The 19,245-nt window shown below is 50.9% G+C and overlaps 6 protein-coding genes and 1 non-coding gene across 7 annotated transcripts; 4 read left to right on the plus strand and 3 right to left on the minus strand.

The window, feature by feature from the left end:
- Positions 1–77: 77 nt before the first annotated feature.
- On the minus strand, positions 78–1,835 carry J4E82_002826 (uncharacterized protein; the record flags this gene model as incomplete). Its single annotated transcript, XM_051729122.1, has 5 exons — positions 78–437; positions 487–1,241; positions 1,297–1,386; positions 1,435–1,665; positions 1,718–1,835. The coding sequence occupies 5 exons, from the start codon at positions 1,833–1,835 to the stop codon at positions 78–80; spliced, it is 1,554 nt and encodes a 517-aa protein (XP_051591214.1).
- A 1,822-nt stretch (positions 1,836–3,657) lies between these two features.
- Positions 3,658–4,510, plus strand: J4E82_002827 (uncharacterized protein; the record flags this gene model as incomplete). The annotated part of the gene is made up of 3 exons (XM_051729123.1): positions 3,658–3,917; positions 3,971–4,125; positions 4,191–4,510. The coding sequence occupies 3 exons, from the start codon at positions 3,658–3,660 to the stop codon at positions 4,508–4,510; spliced, it is 735 nt and encodes a 244-aa protein (XP_051591215.1).
- Positions 4,511–5,027: 517 nt separating this feature from the next.
- J4E82_002828 lies at positions 5,028–5,175 on the minus strand. Its single transcript has one exon. It is a non-coding gene; the product is annotated as a tRNA-Ser (tRNA).
- A 968-nt stretch (positions 5,176–6,143) lies between these two features.
- Positions 6,144–6,671, plus strand: J4E82_002829 (uncharacterized protein; the record flags this gene model as incomplete). Its single annotated transcript, XM_051729124.1, has 3 exons — positions 6,144–6,148; positions 6,219–6,522; positions 6,585–6,671. The coding sequence occupies 3 exons, from the start codon at positions 6,144–6,146 to the stop codon at positions 6,669–6,671; spliced, it is 396 nt and encodes a 131-aa protein (XP_051591216.1).
- Positions 6,672–7,828: 1,157 nt separating this feature from the next.
- Positions 7,829–10,228, minus strand: J4E82_002830 (uncharacterized protein; the record flags this gene model as incomplete). The annotated part of the gene is made up of 2 exons (XM_051729125.1): positions 7,829–8,476; positions 8,528–10,228. 2 exons carry the CDS (start codon positions 10,226–10,228, stop codon positions 7,829–7,831), a joined length of 2,349 nt encoding a protein of 782 aa, XP_051591217.1.
- A 736-nt stretch (positions 10,229–10,964) lies between these two features.
- Positions 10,965–12,242, plus strand: J4E82_002831 (uncharacterized protein; the record flags this gene model as incomplete). Its single annotated transcript, XM_051729126.1, has 3 exons — positions 10,965–11,373; positions 11,438–11,783; positions 11,834–12,242. 3 exons carry the CDS (start codon positions 10,965–10,967, stop codon positions 12,240–12,242), a joined length of 1,164 nt encoding a protein of 387 aa, XP_051591218.1.
- A 3,162-nt stretch (positions 12,243–15,404) lies between these two features.
- Positions 15,405–18,314, plus strand: J4E82_002832 (uncharacterized protein; the record flags this gene model as incomplete). The annotated part of the gene is made up of 4 exons (XM_051729127.1): positions 15,405–15,882; positions 15,932–16,419; positions 16,466–16,803; positions 16,850–18,314. The coding sequence occupies 4 exons, from the start codon at positions 15,405–15,407 to the stop codon at positions 18,312–18,314; spliced, it is 2,769 nt and encodes a 922-aa protein (XP_051591219.1).
- Between the last annotated feature and the right edge of the window lie 931 nt (positions 18,315–19,245).

A 19,245-nucleotide genomic window follows, 5' to 3' on the forward strand; every position in this document is an offset into this window, starting at 1 on the left:
ATGCAGCTGGTAGGTGCAAGACTGCTCGAGCAGATAGTGAATACCAAAACCGCCTGAAACTCCACTCAGGTCGAATCCTATACCTCTAGTCCACCGACCATGTAGAAAAGCAAATAAGCCTCAGCAGCAAGTACTTCTGCCTCGCTGACAAGCACTACCTTGCTATCATCGAACATGAACCAGTCGTTGCCCTCTCTGCTGTAACTGACGTAATGTCCAGAGTCAATCTTGCCCTTGTGCACAATCACACTGCTCAGCTCGTAGACGAGGGCGTTTGTTGGGCTGTTGACGTTATGATTCGAAGGTGGTGCACCGGACGTCTTCGCGGCGCGCATGGCGGCTTTGTGGGCGGTTGTGTAGGGGTATATGTCTAGTTTGACGGGAAAGCGAACGGGAGTTTCGATCTTAGAGGACGTGGATTTGGTATGCTCGAAACGCTGCGTGGACGTTAGTATGGAGATGTGGAGAAAAACACTCGGTGCGTACCTTGAGGTGAATGGAGAGCACGGGGGGTAATCTCTTGATGCTCAGCTGCTTGGTCGCATTTTGCGGGCTGTCGCAATTCCGACATGTGTAGTCGGCCGAGCCCAGCTTCTCCTTGACTGTGAAGCGTTCGAGACAGTCTCTCAGATCCAGTGGGGTCTCTTCACCCTTCTCTACATTCATCTTGCGCTTCTTGCCCTGTATCCGGACATCCAAACTAAGGTCCATGTATGGATCTTGGGCCGTGGTAACATTCCGGCAGTTGTCGCATGTCACGGTACTTGACAGCTTCCCACAAAACGTCTGGTGTACCACGCATTTGCAATCTTCCGAATCGTCTGCCGACCCGCCGTTTGCCAGATGCAGCGTGTTGAGTATAAACTGCATGTACTCGTGCGCGTCTTGCTGTTGGTATCCTGCGAGGGCTTCTCCAGCTAGCCAGCTGCCCATGAGCATGCCCACGGCCCCGAATCCCTCCGTCTTCTCAGCTGAGTGGAACTCGACAAACATTTCGTCCAGCGCACAGCTGACGCATGATTCCTTGTCGCATTCTGTCTGCTTGTGTCCTTCGGAGAGGTAGAAGTTTCGAATGAAGGGGTTATGGACGAGGGTTTGTAGGATGACGCTCATGAAGCACGTCTGGCCCATATTGTAGAGCCCGCGCAGGCCTATCGCTCGGCAGGGGAGAAAGGTCGAGTTGCTTATGACGAGCTTGTGGTCTTCGGTCGTGGTAGTGTCTTCGTACTTTCGCTTCTTGCCTGCATGCAGTCAGCCAACGCTGGCCCCTGTGATAGAACAAAGCCATATGCGTACCCTTCTGCACTCTAAGGACATCCAGAGTCTCATCGTAGATGAAGTCCTGGCAGTTTCCACAGTAGATGTTGCCATCTCGTGATTCCACGGCTGCTTCTCGTTAGCCTTTGCATCTATACGGCGTCCTGCTGAACCCACAGAAACAGTGTGACTTGGTCTCAAAGTGCAGATCCCGATCCGCCTCGGTCATGATGCTCGGGCACTGCAGACACAGAAAGAGCGGTCTCAGTGACACGACGTTGCGCGCCTCCGCTGGCGCATTGTATGTCTGCGCTATTATGCTTGGCTTCTCGTGGATGTTCTGGAGGATGGCCCGGTAGTGCTGGAGTGTCTGCTTGCGCGCCTTCTCGAACATTTCGCCCATGTGCTCTGCGTGGAATCAGTAACCTCGTGTCGAGAGTTCGCGTGACCAAATGCTCACCACATCCATATGCGATATGTGCCATCTGGCTGCTCGGCACAATATTGCCCTTTGCATTCTTGACGATCTTGGGCGACGCCAGCGCCGACGCCTTTGGGGCAACTGCTATCGTGTCCATGGTGCCGGGCAATTCGAGGCTTGGTACAGTCGATGTGCTCGCGCTCTACATACTGCGACGTTGGTTAAACCTCGGAAGCGCTCACCAGCAGCACAGGCGCAACGCTTCAGTCAAAGCGGCGCTCACGATGCGCGACTTGGGGAGTTATTTCTGGGGTTGAGGCGGACATGCATGAAACCAATCAGCACAGGCGCTACTAGCGCATCTCCCGCCCCACCCGTCCCGAGGTCCAATAGGCACATTGCGATGGAGCATGTCGAGGCTCTTTTTGTCGCGATTACTTCAACTTCTCCAGTTCCATGTCCTAAGACCTATCACAAAATTACCGCCTACAAGTCTAAGGTACAACCTCAGCGTCACGCGTGGAAGCTCATGTAGTAGTCTGGGCTGAAAACGATCGCTATCTTTCTTCAGAAATTCCTTACCACCAAGGAAGACGCCAGTGTCTACGAGTGCTTTACTAGTAGTGGCCTTTGGATCCAACTTCTCGTCTTCTACCCGAAGTCTCCAATATCGTTGCCGCGCATACCCGCAATTCCTCCAACGGCCAATATCTCCTCGTGCCAGCTTAAAGAAGTAACTAGTGCAGCTAAGGAAAGTCTGCAGGTGCGTGTCATTGAATAACAATGCGATCGCGTAGTCAAGGAGACATTCTCTTACTGCGATAACTTGCTGAACGTTCGTGATGTGCTGTCCTCTATCCTGGCAGAACTTCCCAGGGTGGCAGACACCGAACGTGACCCTCTTGATCATATCCTTGCTCGCGGTAGTATGATCAATCCATCCAGCTGGGAGCACATCACGGTATCGCTGTGTACTATGGTACCAGAGGCGGGTAAATGGCACGTCGTTTTTCTGGAGGTATGTTGTGTAGACTGCGGGACCAGTACCTCCTAGAACAATTGCAACCTTCACCTTAGAATGAGCGATAGGTTCACGTGCGACTGGATGCCAATAGACGCGGAGATCTATCGGTACCTGAGCCCTCACACCAGTACTAGAGTTAGCGCCTAGGATCTGCTTACGGTCGATACGTCAAGGTGTTACGTCAATGCAGGAGATGTCATGATCCTCTATGCCCAGTCAACGGAAGGCTAGTTTGAGAAGAATGCAGGAGCACAGTGCTTGCTTCGTCCGCTGTTGAGTATGAAGAGATCAAGTGCTGTAGAGTACAAGTCAAAGCAGGTATCATCAAATGGCGTAGACAACATACCAAACTATCTTCTGGCCCGCCGAATGGTTTGAACAGGTTCTCCTCTTCCATGGGAGATGATCACGCCAAAGCTCAACACGACCGTTCATGGTGGACGTCTCGTCTCGAAAGATTGGTCATGGGTTTTGCTGTTCACGGGCCTGCATCGCGATATATATTAACCGGCCGCACACATATATCCACTGCCAAGTACTGATTTCCGGCAACTGATCGCACAAAGCCATCTATTTCGAAACGCCATATATGAGCGCCCAGAAAACTCGACACACGCGTCCCATGATTGGCTGTGTCATCTTAAAATGCAGGACTGCCGACAGCAGCCGCCCCAAACGTCGTAGAAAAGACATCTGAGGTGCATGCTGAAATCTTGGAGAACACCTAGCGATGGCTTGCATGTGGCGTGGTCATATTGCAGCCCAGCGATTGAGGTAGATGATATAGAGGTAGGGGCGTCATTATGCTTGTATTCGGGTGGTAGGTAAAGTGTGGTCATGGGAGTGGAAAGAAGTATATAAGAAAGAGGCATGACATCCAGTGACAGCGCCTCATCCGCAACTTGACACTCCTTGCTTACCTTTGTACTACCCAGGTGCCCGTATTCCGCTCAATATGAAGTTCTTCGCTGTTGCTGTCGCCCTGTTGCCCGCACTTGGGTCAGCACATACAATTGCTCAGCGCGTCAGGATTAACGGACAGGACCTTGGTCAAGGCAATGGTATCCGCGTTGCGCCTTCCAACAACCCCATCACGAACGTCAATGATGGTAACATTGCTTGCAATTCTGGTGCTTCTTCCTCCAGCAAGGTCATTGACGTCAAGCCTGGAGACAGGGTTGGTGTTAACTGGGGTCATGTTGTCGGCGGAGCACAGTATGTTCTTGTCGTCCTAATCTTCTCACCAACATTTTACTAATTCCTCCAAGATTCGCAAACGATCCCGACCACCCAATCGCCAAATCTCACAAGGGTCCGGCTATCTTCTATATGGCAAAGGTCTCAAATGCTGCCTCTGCCTCCCCCTCTGGCCTCCAATGGTTCAAAGTCTCTGAAGACGGCCTCGACAGCTCGGGGAACTGGGGTAAGCGACACTTCTGTACAAAATACACGTGAGAAATGCACTGACTTTGTATACGCGCCTATTAGGTGTCGACAGAATGATAAACAATGGTGGATGGACGGAGATGACAATGCCATCTTGTGTTGCGCCCGGTCAGTATCTTCTCAGGGCTGAGATGATCGCATTGCACAGCGCTAGCACGACTGGTGGTGCGCAGTTCTACATGGGCTGCGCGCAGATCAACGTCTCCGGATCGGGATCGAAGACCGGAAATACGGTCAGCTTCCCTGGTGCCTACAAGGCGGATGATGCAGGGATCAAACTCAGCATCTATAATGCTCAGGGTCAGCCCAAGGGAAACGGAACGCCATACAAGATTCCTGGCCCTGCGGTGCTGCAATGTTAGGAAGTGCGAGAATGGGGGGTTGGTTCTCTGGGGGGGGGATTGGAGGTAACGTTAGGACCTTGGTTGATCAATGGAGACTTAAGGCCCTGATGTAGCGTCCCGGGTGGCATTTGGGCGGGTTTCGCGAGCATCTTCATACCTAAGTAACTTTCTACGTATACACGGTTAGGAAATGTTGAGAGTTTCAGGATAGTAATGCCCAATTTGTATCGTCCTGGGGGAACGACGTTGTGCGATGGTGTTGTGTATTGTGGCTGTGGTTGTGGTTGTGTGCAGGCGCCTGTGCTGGTGGATGAGCTACCGTATGCCTTTTCTTAAGCGTCAACTATATCTTTGCTAGTGAACTAAGAAGCGATGCTCGTTCGTGTTCTAGAGTATAGACTACTCTAAAGACTTTTAAGAGAGCAAAAAGATAAATGCAAAAAAGACGATGTCGGAAGATTTTTTGCAAAGCAGGCAACAGGTATAGGCGGCGTTCCGGCCCACCATCGACGTTATCAGAGGCAAAAAAAAAAGACGTCGGAGACAGGACTCGAACTGGTTGTTTGTTAGTTGAGTCATGATTAGTGTTGATGAATGATGCTTACCCTGCGCGCCCGAAAGCATATGATATCTAATAGATAAATCGTTCGAGTCATACCCGTTAACCACTCCGGCACTCCGACTGATACTGGATTGATGGAAAAACAGCAATTTTGCTGGTATATAACCAAGATCGCAGTGATGGCTGTTGAGAATTCGCGTAGCAAATTCTTGCAGGGTGGGTCATAAGCCGACCCTCGCCGAACTTGTGTAGAATCACCACTCACAGGATTTATCGTGAGCTAGTAATAGCTTCCTCGCATCGCTTTTGATTTGTACCAAGTATCAAATACTAAGCATTTTTAGGCGTGTATACTTAGATACATCTGTTCACAACCCATACATTTGTCGCGACGATGCCGCTGTCGATACCCAGGTAACTATTCTCACTAAGGTCGTATGTGATTAAGCCCTACTAACACCTTGTAGTATCATCGTACGATACGTGTCTTTACAATACATCAAGTTTCGTGATACTTTTATTGCACTCTACCTTTTCGATTCTACATCATCTTCTGTGCGCTCACCTGTCACTGATCGCTGCACTACGCAAGCAAACCTCGGATGTCTCATCCTCCATGGTTGTTCGTACCAAACCCTGGAGTCACCTTAAACTGATTGACTTTTAAGTTTAAACAGCTCTCGATGCCTTCTTCGAACCAGCTGACTAGAATCTCGATGTACAGGTGAACGCACCATGTAATGGCTCGAGCAGAAAGTATATTGTCTGCCAAACAATCCGTGTTGTACATACTCGAGTCAGGATTGAGTCTGGTTCTACTACTACAACCCTAGAGGCTTGAATGCTGCCACCTGGCATCACTAAAGGAAAGCGGAGGACGATGATCCCATTCGTCAGAGTCGTCTGACAACGATCAATTGATCTCTCACCTCACTGCTGTTGACATACGGAGATACCTGCCAAGGTTGCGAGGGTGCTCTTTCCATCTGGGAGCTCTTTCCAACCTCGAGCAACAACAGAGCGCTTGGCACGCCTCGCCCCTCAACAAACTTTCGGGCGGAAGCTCACTTCATCTTCAACTAACACACGATGAAGTGAGTTTCCGCCCGTTGATGTTCTTTTGGAGTGTTATGTGTAAGTATAGTGAAGCTAATACGCGTGTAGGTTCTATATCAGCGCCAGCTTTGCGGGAAACCGCTACCCTCTCCAACGCCAACCTCTGGGGCAGGAGGAGGAGGAGGAAACTCCTCCTCCCCTGCCCGAATACGACCCAGACGATTGGGTGGTCACGCGTCCGCGCACCCCTCCGCTTCGGTCGTCCTCGCCCACCCTGCCTCTCACGCCTCCGCCAAAGAACGAAAAGAAAGTCACAGTTCTTGGGGAGGGAGCGAGCGAGGCCGAAGCGGAGGTGGTCAAGCCGAAAAGAAAGGCCAAGGGGGATGATGCCCCACCCAAGAAGAAGAAGAAGGTGAGTCTTGGGTGAGCGAATGCATGTGAGACTTATACTAACTTCATGTCTTCGGATTACAGGCTGCCAAGGAGGAGGAGAAGGAGGAGAAGAAGCAGAAGAAGAAGAAGAAGAAGAAGAAGGACAAGGAGAACGAGCCGCCGGAGTGAATATATTTATTTTTGGTACATGCATTTTTGGTGCATTTTTTTGGCATTGGAGCTCCCGTTGGGGGCTGCTGGACTTTATCAGGACTCTGCGCGTCGAATCTTTTGCGCTGGACACGACTTCCATGAGCGTTCAAGGCCACTGCTAATACAATGGCGAATCGTATGAGCAGTAAGTATCGCTCTCTGCCTCTTCAAGACTTACGCTGACACGATCTTAGTTTGAGGACGGCATTATGTTTGCCATCTATTCGAGAACAGTACCCACACGGAGATCATTCAACAATGGCGCCCGATCACTGCTCATCGATCGTTCCACGAAGAACAGCACTAGGGCCAAGAACACTCGACAGTTCTACCCAACGACTGCCCACCACCGTATCTTGGCTTCGGTACATCGAGACTTGTGCAATAGGAGAGATATATCGAACGGAAGGGGGGCTGCTGGACTTTATCAGGGTTCCACGGACCTGGGTTTCTGCATTGGACACACCTTTCACGAGCGTCTAGAGTTGTGGCTGGTATGCCATCCCGAAATCTTTATATCCCATTACCGGTACGTTACATGGATTCTAAGAGGTGTAGAGCAGAATAAGTTCCGCTGAAGAAAACACAACTATGAATGCAGAGAAGCTGACGGGCAACTTACAGTGAGCTACACACGACTTCTGTAATGTACGCAAACGACGCACGTACAATACCCATATGTTAGCAATCTCCCCTCAATCATTACATACTATGGTGTTGTGCCGGAGTGGTTAACGGGTATCACTTGAAAAAGCTGAACTGAATACACGCGCACAACACAAAGAGAACAAGCACATCATTGAAGGCATAGGCACATCAACAAGTAACAAAGCCGATCTTCACCACACCTCAGAACAGCGAGATACATTTCGGCAGGCAATTGTGAGTGAGCACGGTGTGAGGTCAAGCTGGATGTTGAGACAGGTGGAGGTGAACGGATGAGAGGAGTGGTTACAGCAAAGACGGCATTAAATTAGACTAGTATGTCTACACTATAGACGAAGAAGCTGTTTCTTTCCTAGTTTTGCCTGATGCTGAGAGTTCTCATTGAAGCCTTACACATCGTCAGGTTCTGTGGGCATACTCGTAGAACCCCTCATGTGCGCCTTAAGGCCCTCCACACTCTTCGAACCTTAGACCTCATGTACTTTGCCCTTGACAGCATCCAACTCATCCTCTTCATCCTGAACAACAGAAATTATCTGCGCATCCCCGGCCAACATAGCCTCGTCTCTCGAGCCTTCGAGCCCATGAAGGGCAGTACGCCGGAGCGCGTTCACTGTATCTCCTTGAGCCGCGAGCTCTCCAAACGAGTTTCCGAGATCTGTTGCCCTTCTACTCACGGAAGGAATCCCAAGAGTCCACGAGCAGAATGGACGTCCAAAGATCTTGAGGCAACTCTCGCAGACTATGTTACCGTCCTCGACAGTACAGGGGCCAGGGCCTGCACTACGAGCAAAGAACATGCAACAGTCGCATTTAGTTCTCGAACCCCACTTTCCCGGAGTAGCTTTCCTGGCTTGGTCTAGAGTAAGGCCTACATTTTGGAGTTTAAAGTCTCCATGTTCTCCAAGTCCCTCCATATCCGCTTTGATACGATCTGGAGCTCTGCGTGAGCAGGGTATGGGCGCAGTGGCAGTGACAGCTTTGCCAGCTTCGAAAGTGATCATCTGACGGACAGTGTCGTGCTTGATTACTTTGATAGCAGCCATAGGAGGGACCTGAAGCCATTCATATTGTTGACCGCTAGGGATCCTCTCATTGAACAGCCAGTGAATGACCTGTGATATGGAAGTTAGCCAGCATATGATTATGCGATCCGGATCGCTTACCTCGATACCTCTCGCATATGGCTGGATGGCCGCATCGGAGTCTTCGGCCAAGGTCATGTAAGGGCGTTCGCAATGGAGGTATCTCTGCCGATTTTGGCCAGACTTGTCGACCCATTCAATAACAATGGCCCAGCTGTTAGCCCGATCCCAATCCTTGAATGGTCCGATGAGCGGTAGGCGAGCCCATGAGTACGGATGCGGCTTCCAATCAAGACGAACCTCAAATGTAATGTTGTAGAAAGTATTCTCAGCTGGCCATTCTACGCCGTCAGACGAGAAGTTCTTCGGTAGTGTTCGACTCATCCGTAAGGCGTAGTTTTTGTTCTCGGAATGCAGATCCCAGACGATGAAGGAAAGACTCTTTGAAGCTGATTTTGTCCCTGGAACCTGGATTTGCATCTTCTTTGGTTTCTCGCGTGTGAAATTCGAGATCAGGATCGATTTCCCTTTCCCTGGGTTGTCTGGGTCTGGTACGTACTTGTGGTTTTGGAGCCAGCCGATGGGCTCGAATGGTGGCGCTTCTCCAATAGGACTCTGGTAGTTGAGGCCTTCGCATGTGGAAAAAGAGTCCTGCCAGAAGCTTATCCGTCGAACTGCACCAGCCCAACCACTGTCGTTCGCAGATGCTGTAGCGATCTTGTCTAGATCAGCGCAGTTTTTTATACTATAATTGGTTTGAACATCACCGCTGTTCACGGTCCGACCAAGAATAGCTTGCTTGTAGGTCTGGAAGAGAGAGGTGAAGAGCTGCTCGACGATGTACTTGTGATCCTGGTAAAATGCCATATCTACCCGACATATGGCGAGCATCTCCTTGGAGACTGTTGGGTCCTGAATCAGGTCTTCATGTGCTTGACCTGGCCGACTCCAACCAAGAAAGCGGTTATGGAGATCCTTTGCTTGACCAACGTAAAAGGAGCCGTGGCCTTTCGACTGACCGGGAATGGGCTTGGTGTAGACACGAAGATAGAAGCCGGGTTCGTCCTTAGCGGCGAGAGTCTGACAATCCAGATTGGCATTTGCCCGAATATCTTTGATGGTAAATTCAGGGTTGTTCAATACGCTGAGGAGGCCTGCCTTCTCAACACCGTTAAGAACCTTTAAAGTGATCCATGGAACCTTGTTGCCTGATGCGCCACCAAGCCTATCGTAATTATCTTGAGGCATACAATCTGGTTTTGTCGCTGCTAGCTTTCTCAGAAACGTGCTAATGCCGCGCGCAAGATACTGGTAGTTGGGGTTGTCGAAGAGTTCTTGTTCTTTATCGGTGAAATTTGATTGCGTCCGCGGAATGTTGCAGACATCTATCTTCCAGTTGCCGTAGAGCTCAGTGCCGATCTCGATCAAATCTTCATGGAGGTAGTCCCTGAGCTGGTTACCTTCAGCGTCCCAAAGGTCGTCTACCTCCACGCTTACGAGAGGGCCTTGACCTAAGATGTTGGCATACCAAGTCAGCGCATATTTACCAGCAGGTTGTACGTTGAGGTTCTTACGGTGGAGAACTCTGCCCTGCATACCGGGCAGGAACTCGCTCTGCAGCGGAGATTTGGACTTGAAGTACTGCTTCACCCGAAAGCCGAATGTCGGCCGTTTCAATTGTGATATCGGGCGCCCATCTCGGATGTCGTGCCAAAAGCCAGCTTCCGAGACTGAGAGGGCTGCGCGAGCTGCGGGGACGCTATCTTGAGTGAAATAAACCATGTTGCCTGTACAATGAGGAGTGTCGGCAATTCGTATCGGGGACGTGAAGTCGATGAAGCCTCAGAAGACTGGAGCAGGTCGCGGTGTTGATCAAGAGGGTGCAGTTGTCGAGAGGGTGCAGGTGGGCTCTATATACCTAGATACCTAGGCATCCATGACAGAAGTATATTGTTTGCCTTTACCTCAAGTGCGTCAGTTTTCGACTGACAAACGCACAACAGTAAAGACCTGACGATAACGCACCGATCATGTGTCGCCTGTCTGTGTAGGTCACGACGGGAATACCCAGCTACGACTTACGAATATCACATCACCTGGCAAACGAATAATAGCAATGACCCACAGTCACTTGCTAATATGAGTAAAAATTAGGTGATAGTGACTTGTATCTTTGCAATCATCTGTTTGCCCGATATCGGTACGTAATGATCTAGATTCACGCCTCGTGGCAAGCTCGACCGTGATAACAAACGGTGAGCGGGGGCGCGGTGAGTGGTAATGTATCTAGGTAGTCATCTCTACAAAGCGAAACACGTGCATCATCCTCTCCTGAGGCTTTTGATTCCACCTTTGCCAATATAAAACCGCTGTCATCACGATTACTCTGCTTCTCGAACACTGCAACGATTCACCAACACAGCGACTGCCCTTCAAGCAACAATACACTTTTACCCCTGGCCACCTACCATCATCATCTACCTGCCATTATCACCTACCATCACCACTTCCGCCTACCATGTCCAGCCCGCTTTCCTGGAATGCCCCTCCATGGGCCGCCAAGTACATCAAGGACGTCGAACAGCATGGACCGCTACCTCAAGGGATTCGACTTGTCCCAGATAAGGTCAAAAGCAGCTTCCATTACGAGATCGGGGTCGGCGAGAAGCTGATGAGCTTCAGTCGTCATCCTCTCTCTCCTGAAGGAAGGACAGAGTGGCGTAAAGTACTGGCATATGCCGGAGAAGAGAAGGGCTGCAAAGCCGACTTTCCTGGTGTCGCTCACCCGCCAATTGTCTACAAGCCTAGTGAGTGGCAGTGGTGGAGGGGCGATAACAACATGATGAACCTTTTGATCAGCGCCTTGCAGATCTCGGGCGTGGAAGTTGAACAAAAGGACTTTCAGAACAAAAACAACCAGAATGCAGGTAAGTTGTGACTCTGCGAGACACATATGAAACACATACTGACTTCGTATCTTCACCTCTGCAGTCAAGAAAATGGAGTCCGACTCCCTAGACCTCTATCACCCGTGCGATCGCCAGAGGCTGGCTGTTTACCAGGATGAACACATGGCGTCTTGCTGGGCTCGTCACTTCGGCAGAGGACTGGTCATTGTCAGCCCTGAGTTTCGCAAGGACCGCAAAAACTTCACAGCTCACGCAAGCCCCAAACCCCAAGACCGACCCGCAGTTCGTGCACGATACAGCACCGGGATTCAAGAAGAGTTTCCGCCAATCGTCCTTGGATGTCTTCCGATCAATGACAAAACCAACATTTGGTTTCTAATGGTACCGGTCGACGCTACGAAGAATGTTTTTGACAGTCTTTGGAAAGGGTATGTTCAGGCACAGACACCCATGTAATATACATGACTAACCATCGCAGTTGCAACTGGGACCAACAAGCCTCCAGGTTCGGCTATGGCGACACTGAACAGTTCATCTGGGCCGCCGTCTCGATTCAACGTTCTATAGTGCTTGGGGCTTTTCCAAATCAGGATAGCCACTTGGGTAACGTCCTTTGGCAGTATGGACAATATCTCGCAGAAGAAAATGGCCATGGCTCAAAGAAATTCTTCTACGATCCAAACGACGGCCATTCCTCTTCTCCAACACTTACCTTCCACGAGCTTACTCGTTGGATTCTCACTTCTGGACCGCAGAGTAACGCAAAGCGTCACGCAAATGACTGGGATACCGCCATCTTACAGCGCGTAGCCCATCGAAAGACTCTAAATCTCGGCCACTGGGGTAAGTTCATGGAGGCAGCGACTGCTATGCAGCTCAAGAAGTAGAATCCTGCCCACGTCGCAGTTCTTTTTGATGTCCTGGGGTACTCGGAGTGGTCTGTATAGGTTGGTGAAGCTCTTTGGGAGGTTTTGGTCGATTTTTGGTGGCGTGGCGGAACAGTGACCTCCTGAGCGTCAGAACTGATCTTTAGACACCTCCAAAGTTGTTGCATCTAAATCACCTTCAAATTCTGTGTATATGTTACACCAAAAGTTACTTCTCATGTTGGGGTGTTGGAGAAATACAATGGGGTGAAGGCCCAAAGGCCCCACTCAACATACCTACCAAGCGCGCAACCTCGATATCTCCTCAACATCTAACATCACACATCAGACGTCGTATTGCTCTCATACTCCAAGACATTGATGCGCCTCATCTCCTAACTATACCAAAATACAGTCTGCTGACATTTAAATCGCGCTGGAAAAAGTGGTCAGCCCCCGGCCTTCGAAAAATCTCCTGTGCCTGGTCGAATGTCCTAGCCTAACCTTGGAACCCAACCTTGGAACTTTGGATTCTTTCTGCGTCAATCAAAGTCATCATCACAGCTTACTCAATGTAAAACTTCATATTCGCTACTATCCTACGCACATGTACAAAGTATTATGGGCTACTATCCCGACAATGCGCACCCTTTGCTACTAGGTACAGTACTTTCGCAACCGCCACGCCGCTCAGCCACGCGACTCAACCTGACTCGACTATAATTAAACCTGGCCTCGTTGCGCCATAGTCCTATCATACGATTTCTACTCGTGACTTCGCATCCTGTCAAGATTTAAGTCGCGACGTAGCTCCTATACTCCCAAGGTCGCCCTGCCAGCCCATGTTCCAAGGATACCTCCTGACCTAGGGCTGAGATGTTTTCGCTTTACCCCGCCGCGAAGAAGCAGAAGTCGGTGATACATGTAACACTTCCAGAAGGAGCATAATCGTTTTCCTACTACTGCAGCCCGGATATACAAGACCACCCATCATCGTCGGACTGCTTGACTACCAGGCAATAATTAAAAATCCTCAAAAGCGCATGTGATGTGTGTACATAATATTGTATTACATCTTACTACATCAGACCTTAATGTTTACCCAGACAGCTGACCTTACGAAATCCCACTCATCGTCGACCCGTAGCTGCGATGCATAGTTCCACATAATACGTGCCTGGAAAAGGCGGATTCTGACTTGGCCGTTGCGCCGTGCCAGTTGCGGGAGAAACGGTCCAGATAAAATGGCTTGCGAGACTTTACGGAATCATCTACACATTATATCCAGTGATAAGGCACAATAATATTCGGATGGACAGGAGATTGGTAGACGTCAAAGGCTTCAAGCAAGCTTGTCTATTTTCGCGGTGTTTTGTTCTACTTCTCCACTTGTGAACCAGTAGTCCAGGGGTACTTATTGCTTCCTCATCTTAAGGAGGTATGTTGAGTGACGACGGGATGTCTGACTCTTTGATGTCTAACGCTCTCTCGCCAACGACTGCTTGGGACCAGAGCTCGTCCATAACGCGATTTATCGATGGCCATGTGGAGGTATGTCTCTGGAGAACTGGTATCTTAAAGGGCAGCGATTGCGATACATGGCTGAGTACGGCATCTTGGAACTTGGCTGTCATTGGATCTCGTGATGCTGCAAGCTCTGGTAGTACTCTTTTGACCAAGCTCTTGATGCGTTCTGCTGGCAGTGGTGGTCGTTTTGCTGTAGAAGCGACCGACGAAGATTGGGGTTTGCCGCCTACAATACTGAACTACTGCTTTGGCAACAATCGTAGAAGCCCATGTAGCCTTCTGAGCGGCACCCTAGGAAACAGCGACCAGATTCATCACTCTCCGCTTTTCGGTGGCGATGCTGGGTGACAGCACTCCAGCTTCTGAATTGTGGCCTTCGATCGATCTGAATAGTCAAGATTGTCGGGCAGGTGGAAAAACAGCAATTACTCACCCCATACAAGAGAGGAACCGAACAGGTATAGAGATAGCAAGCTCTACCTTACGGCTTACATTAGCTCCTAAGAATCGAGCTTATAAGAACCAATAGCATTGTAGACTTCTAGATCCTCTATCTATGTCTGTATAGCTCTAATACACTTCGTTGTAGTAGGAAGCAGTACTCTGCCCTAAAGAGATGTTTAGTTTCTCTCCTTACCTCTCAAGCGACGCTGGTGAAGCAGGCGATGACGACAACCCGAGATGTTCCTTGGTTGATTGTTCAACGTGACCTGGAGTATTCCGTGGTCGGCTAGAGATACTACCGGGCTTAGTCTCAGAGGATCGGGCACGAAAGGACCCCTGATAAAATTGAATTAGGTCCCAGGAGCAAGTTGCAGCAAAGTCGAGGAAGGATGTCGGCATCGCCGCCTTGCTGCACTGATCTGCGGAAGGATGAATGCAAATCAGAATTGGGTCGGCACGTTCGGCTGATTTCCTCCCCACATAGAGTCTCCACGTGTTTGGCCAGCGGCAATGGATGTGGCGACGGACGATGCAGCTGAAGAGTCACCGAGACGCTCTATCGAAACTAAAACTCTCAAGATGAAGAAGTTGGCAACGACGAAGATGCTCTTGTGCTCGCCTACGTGTTCCGCAAGTCCGCGCATGACAGCTGCTAGGACAATCGACGCGACGGGGCTACCCAACGGCGCAATGGATGGAGGTACAAGCAAGTCATGATAGGCCGTTCAACACCTTCCGGACATGATCGTCATCGTGCAGCAGTGCCCGACCCTTGAATTGTCTTAGTCTGTGGCGCGGCTGCTGCTGTCCGCGTAGCATTGAAGGGAACATGACATCACCTAGGCATCTTGGTGAGCCTCTTCAGTGCCGCGAAGCCGCCGTTGACGGCTATTGTTCAATACTCATAAACCTGACGTTTGTCTCTTGATACCGCAAGCATCCTCAGGCATACGCAAAATTCCAGCGGCTCCGGACAGAATTGTAAGTACCGATCTACGGCGCCATTCTCCATTCGTCGCTCGCAATCTGCGCGTCGACCCCTCCGAGGCAGCTCACCCCTTAGCGCGACTCCACACGTCATCGCCAGCCACAGCGACGGCGGCTCAGGGTTGTTTGCCAACTGAACCGTCTCCTAACATATATTCGTCAGGGTCTACCTTACCGTTGCAGCCAGTATCCACGACCAGGCAGTGAGCCTGACCAGCACCCACCATGGCGATGCAGCGACCAGTGACCCCTTCGGCCTCGTACGACCCCGTACCGCATATAGAAGACCCTGCCCACATCAGCCGTGGCTATGGCAATTCCTCTGTGAACGACTTTGCAAACTCGCCAGCAGGCGCGCAAAATGACCGCTCGCGCCTAGGGAGGTTCGAGGAGGATTTCGATGCGCGCACACGGGGCTCGTCTGTCCTTGACGGTGACATGCACCAGCGCTCCTCCTCGCGCTCCTCCACCCTGAACCAGGGCGCAACGCCTTCGCGCAGTGGCACCCTCAAGAAGAAAAGCTCAGTCAAGAGGACGGGAAGCATGAAGCGCAGCGGGAGCAGGAAATCCATGCATGCCGGATCCATTAGGGGCGTGACCATCGACGACCAAGAGCGTGGCTACGACCGCGAGGACAGTGTCTTCTACACACCCGTGCCTACCAAAGGCACCCCCACCGAGATACTGGCAGACCGATTTCAGAGTAGGTTGGCGCATGTGACTGTCCTGTCTAACTCACTGACATCCGATAGCCTGGCGCAAGTTCCTCAAAGACCTCATCACCTACTTCCGCGAGGTGGCAGCCTCCTACGAACACCGCGCCAAGTCGCTGCTCAAAGTGTCCAACGTGATCAACAACACCAATGCGCCCGCGGCTCTTCTCGTAGAAGGAGGCCTCAATGACGCCAACCGTATTCTCCGCGACTTCCACAAGCAGGCCATTCTTGAGGCCAACAAGGCGCGAGACGTCGAGGCAGACGTTATCAATCAGCTCAGCGGCCTCAGAGCCGATCTTGCACAAAAGATCAAGGAGATCAAATCGCTTTCAGGCGACTTCAAGAACAACGTCGAGAAGGAAAAGGAGACTACGAGGAAGTGCGTGACAGCACTTGAGGAGGCATTGGCCCTGGTCGATTCTGACCCCACTGCTGTCGCGGGCAAGGGAGATCCCTATGTCGTTCGTCTGGGCGTCGAGCGCCAAGTCGAGAGACAGATTGACGAGGAGAATTATCTTCACAGAGTAAGTCATCAGGCCCATATAGGCTACTCATAACTAACGTAAACAGGCGTACCTCAACCTTGAGAACTCTGGCCGCGAACTCGAATCCATCGTTGTTGGTGAAGTACAGAAGGCCTACAATGCTCTTGCTAGTATCTTGAAGCGCGATGCCGATGAGCAGTACAACACGGTAGAGAAGTTGCGCAATGGTCCGATTGCGATGCCGCGCGATCTCGAGTGGAGCAGGTTTGTGAGGAGCGACCCTCACTTCGTCAACCCAGACATGCCGCTGCGCAGACTGGAAGACATACAGTACCCCGGAAAATACCACCCAGCTACCACCGAAGTCAGGGCAGGCATGCTTGAGCGGAAGAGCAAGTATCTCAAGTCCTATACGCCAGGCTGGTAAGCAACCTATTCCTGTGAAACCACTTCATCTAACCGTTTGCAGGTATGTTCTATCTCCTACGCACATCCACGAGTTCAAATCGGCCGATCGCATCTACACTCAGCCTCCGGTCATGTCCTTGTATCTGCCAGACCAGAAGCTTGGTTCTCGTTCCCAGCCCGGAAGTTCCTCCCACAAGTTTGTTATCAAAGGCCGACAGGCTGGATCCATGCACCGTGGCCACACCTGGGTATTCCGGGCAGAGACTTACGAAACTATGGTGGCGTGGTTTGAAGATATCAAGGCCTTGACCGAGAAGAGTGGGGAGGAGCGCAATGCCTTTGTTCGTCGCCATGCAAGCGTCAGGAGCACCAGTGCTGGCAGCGCCCGTTCAGCGAGCTCTGATGGCGGTCTAGAAGAAGACGAGGCAGATGCAGTCCCGTTCTCAGCCAACCAGTCGATGAAGGAACAGGCCATTCGGGACCAGTCTCCGCGACCTTCACGGCCTTCTCCAGGTGGGCGATTCCCGTCTGATTTGATGGTCAACCGTAACTTACAAGCGCCTCTCTCGCCATCTAGTGGAAGTTCAGAGGTCGGCAATGATCTAACAACCATGTCCGGAGGTCCCCCACAGGAGGTTCACCCGATGTATCTTGCCCAAACCGCACCCTACCAGCCCGAACCGGTCCAGCCAGTCCAGTATACCCAGCCCATTCAGCATCAACCCCAAACCAACTTCGCAAATTCATACCCACCCACTCACCAGCCATATGATCCGCTGACTACTGACACTTCTTCGTACGCGCCCATTCCCCAGACTTACCCTGTCCAACCAGCCTCAGTCAACCAGCCATCCTTGGAGCATGCTCAACCTATCCAACGCCATGATAGTAACAACTACGGTAACTGGATGGCACCTGCTGTTGGAGGAGCAGCAACTGGAGTTCTTGCAAACGAAGCATACAGGAAGAAGCAGTTGGCTCAGCAACATCTCGATGCCCAACATCAGCAGGACCAAACACAACAATACCCGTTTGACCAGTCTCGAGCAGCGGGCTTTCCAGACGCTACTCCTACGCAAGTTCCAGAACGGCATCCGGATCATATCCTCCCCGACCAGATCGATGATACTGGCTACGTAGCTCCGTCTGCAGCACCTGCTGTGCAGCCAACATCTGCCCCGATCGTCGCACCCATCTCCAGTGGCCAGACTCAGCCTCATCATACCAGCAGTCCAGACACACTAGCAACCACGTCGTCTTTTTTAGGCGAGTCTGAGGTCGGCGCCGCCCCTGCCTTTGGCAAGACTGTCAATGGGGGACCCGTTCCAGTCGACCTTGTGGATGCTGCAGACGAGATGGTTCACCCTGGAATGGGTAAGCGGATAAACACCGACATCAGCGTTAGTGATCTGCATGTTCCGGGTGAGTATCCCAAGACGACTGTCGGTGATGCCACGAGTGCTGCTAGGATGCCCACCGGAACCACAACGTCGCAGCAGCCCACAACTTTTCTGAAGTACAATTGATCAAGTAATGGCAACGACTGAACGAAATTGGGTCATGGATTATGCAGTAATACGAATCGGACGACTAGGATAAGGGCTTACGAACAATGGCCGGTCAAGGGCAGGCTATGGGTTTGGTAAAGAGCAGGTATACATCTGGGTTGCCTTTTTGTGATGACCTTTGCGATGGATGTTGCAACACCTTTCTCCGCGATTCTTTCTCTCGTTAGAGCGTGTGAGCACACGTGCTCATGCGTCTTCCATACCCCTTGATACCCAGCGTGATACACGTCACTAGTACATAGAGATGGCAATTTGTGTTAATATTTTGTTACAATCCATTCCTGAACGTCATTTTGTCTTGAATCTCACTGGAAAGGTCTCAACGATCGAAGACCATTCACTCAAAGACTGCATGTAAGCGATATATTCACCATGAATATGTTTCATGCCTTGCTCCCTGCATCTCATACATACGTCCGATATGCCTACCAGATGAACTCAACATGGACGCAGCTAGCCTGGTGAAGCCCTTTGGTAGCATTGAAGACGGCCTACTGCTGATCTCCACGTTGATGTAAAACATGGTGGACACATTTCGGTTACATCTTCGGCCTCAACCCAGAAACACCAAGCTACTTCGTGGCACCAATACCGAATGGTTCAGCATACTCGCATTCGCGTTTCCAGGCTGAAGACGCCTACCACCGTGCCAACTCGTTGACATCAGCTTCAGTCCAGTTTCAAACCCTAGGACTTCAAAGCATCAGGAAAAAGAAAAAAAGAAGCCCTCACCTCGGCTGTACTTTAATGTACCGAGTACCAGAGAGTCAGTATCATCCGCACCGCATGAAAAAACCATCAATGTCTGTCTAGATGCTTAGGTTCCAAGACCTTTCCCCACCCTCCAATGCAGAATTCCTTCATTTCCTAGCCTGCACGCACCGACGCA

This window comes from Alternaria postmessia, assembly GCF_024291825.1.
Source record: "Alternaria postmessia strain BMP 2775 chromosome Unknown scaffold_11, whole genome shotgun sequence".
Lineage (NCBI taxonomy): Eukaryota > Fungi > Ascomycota > Dothideomycetes > Pleosporales > Pleosporaceae > Alternaria > Alternaria postmessia.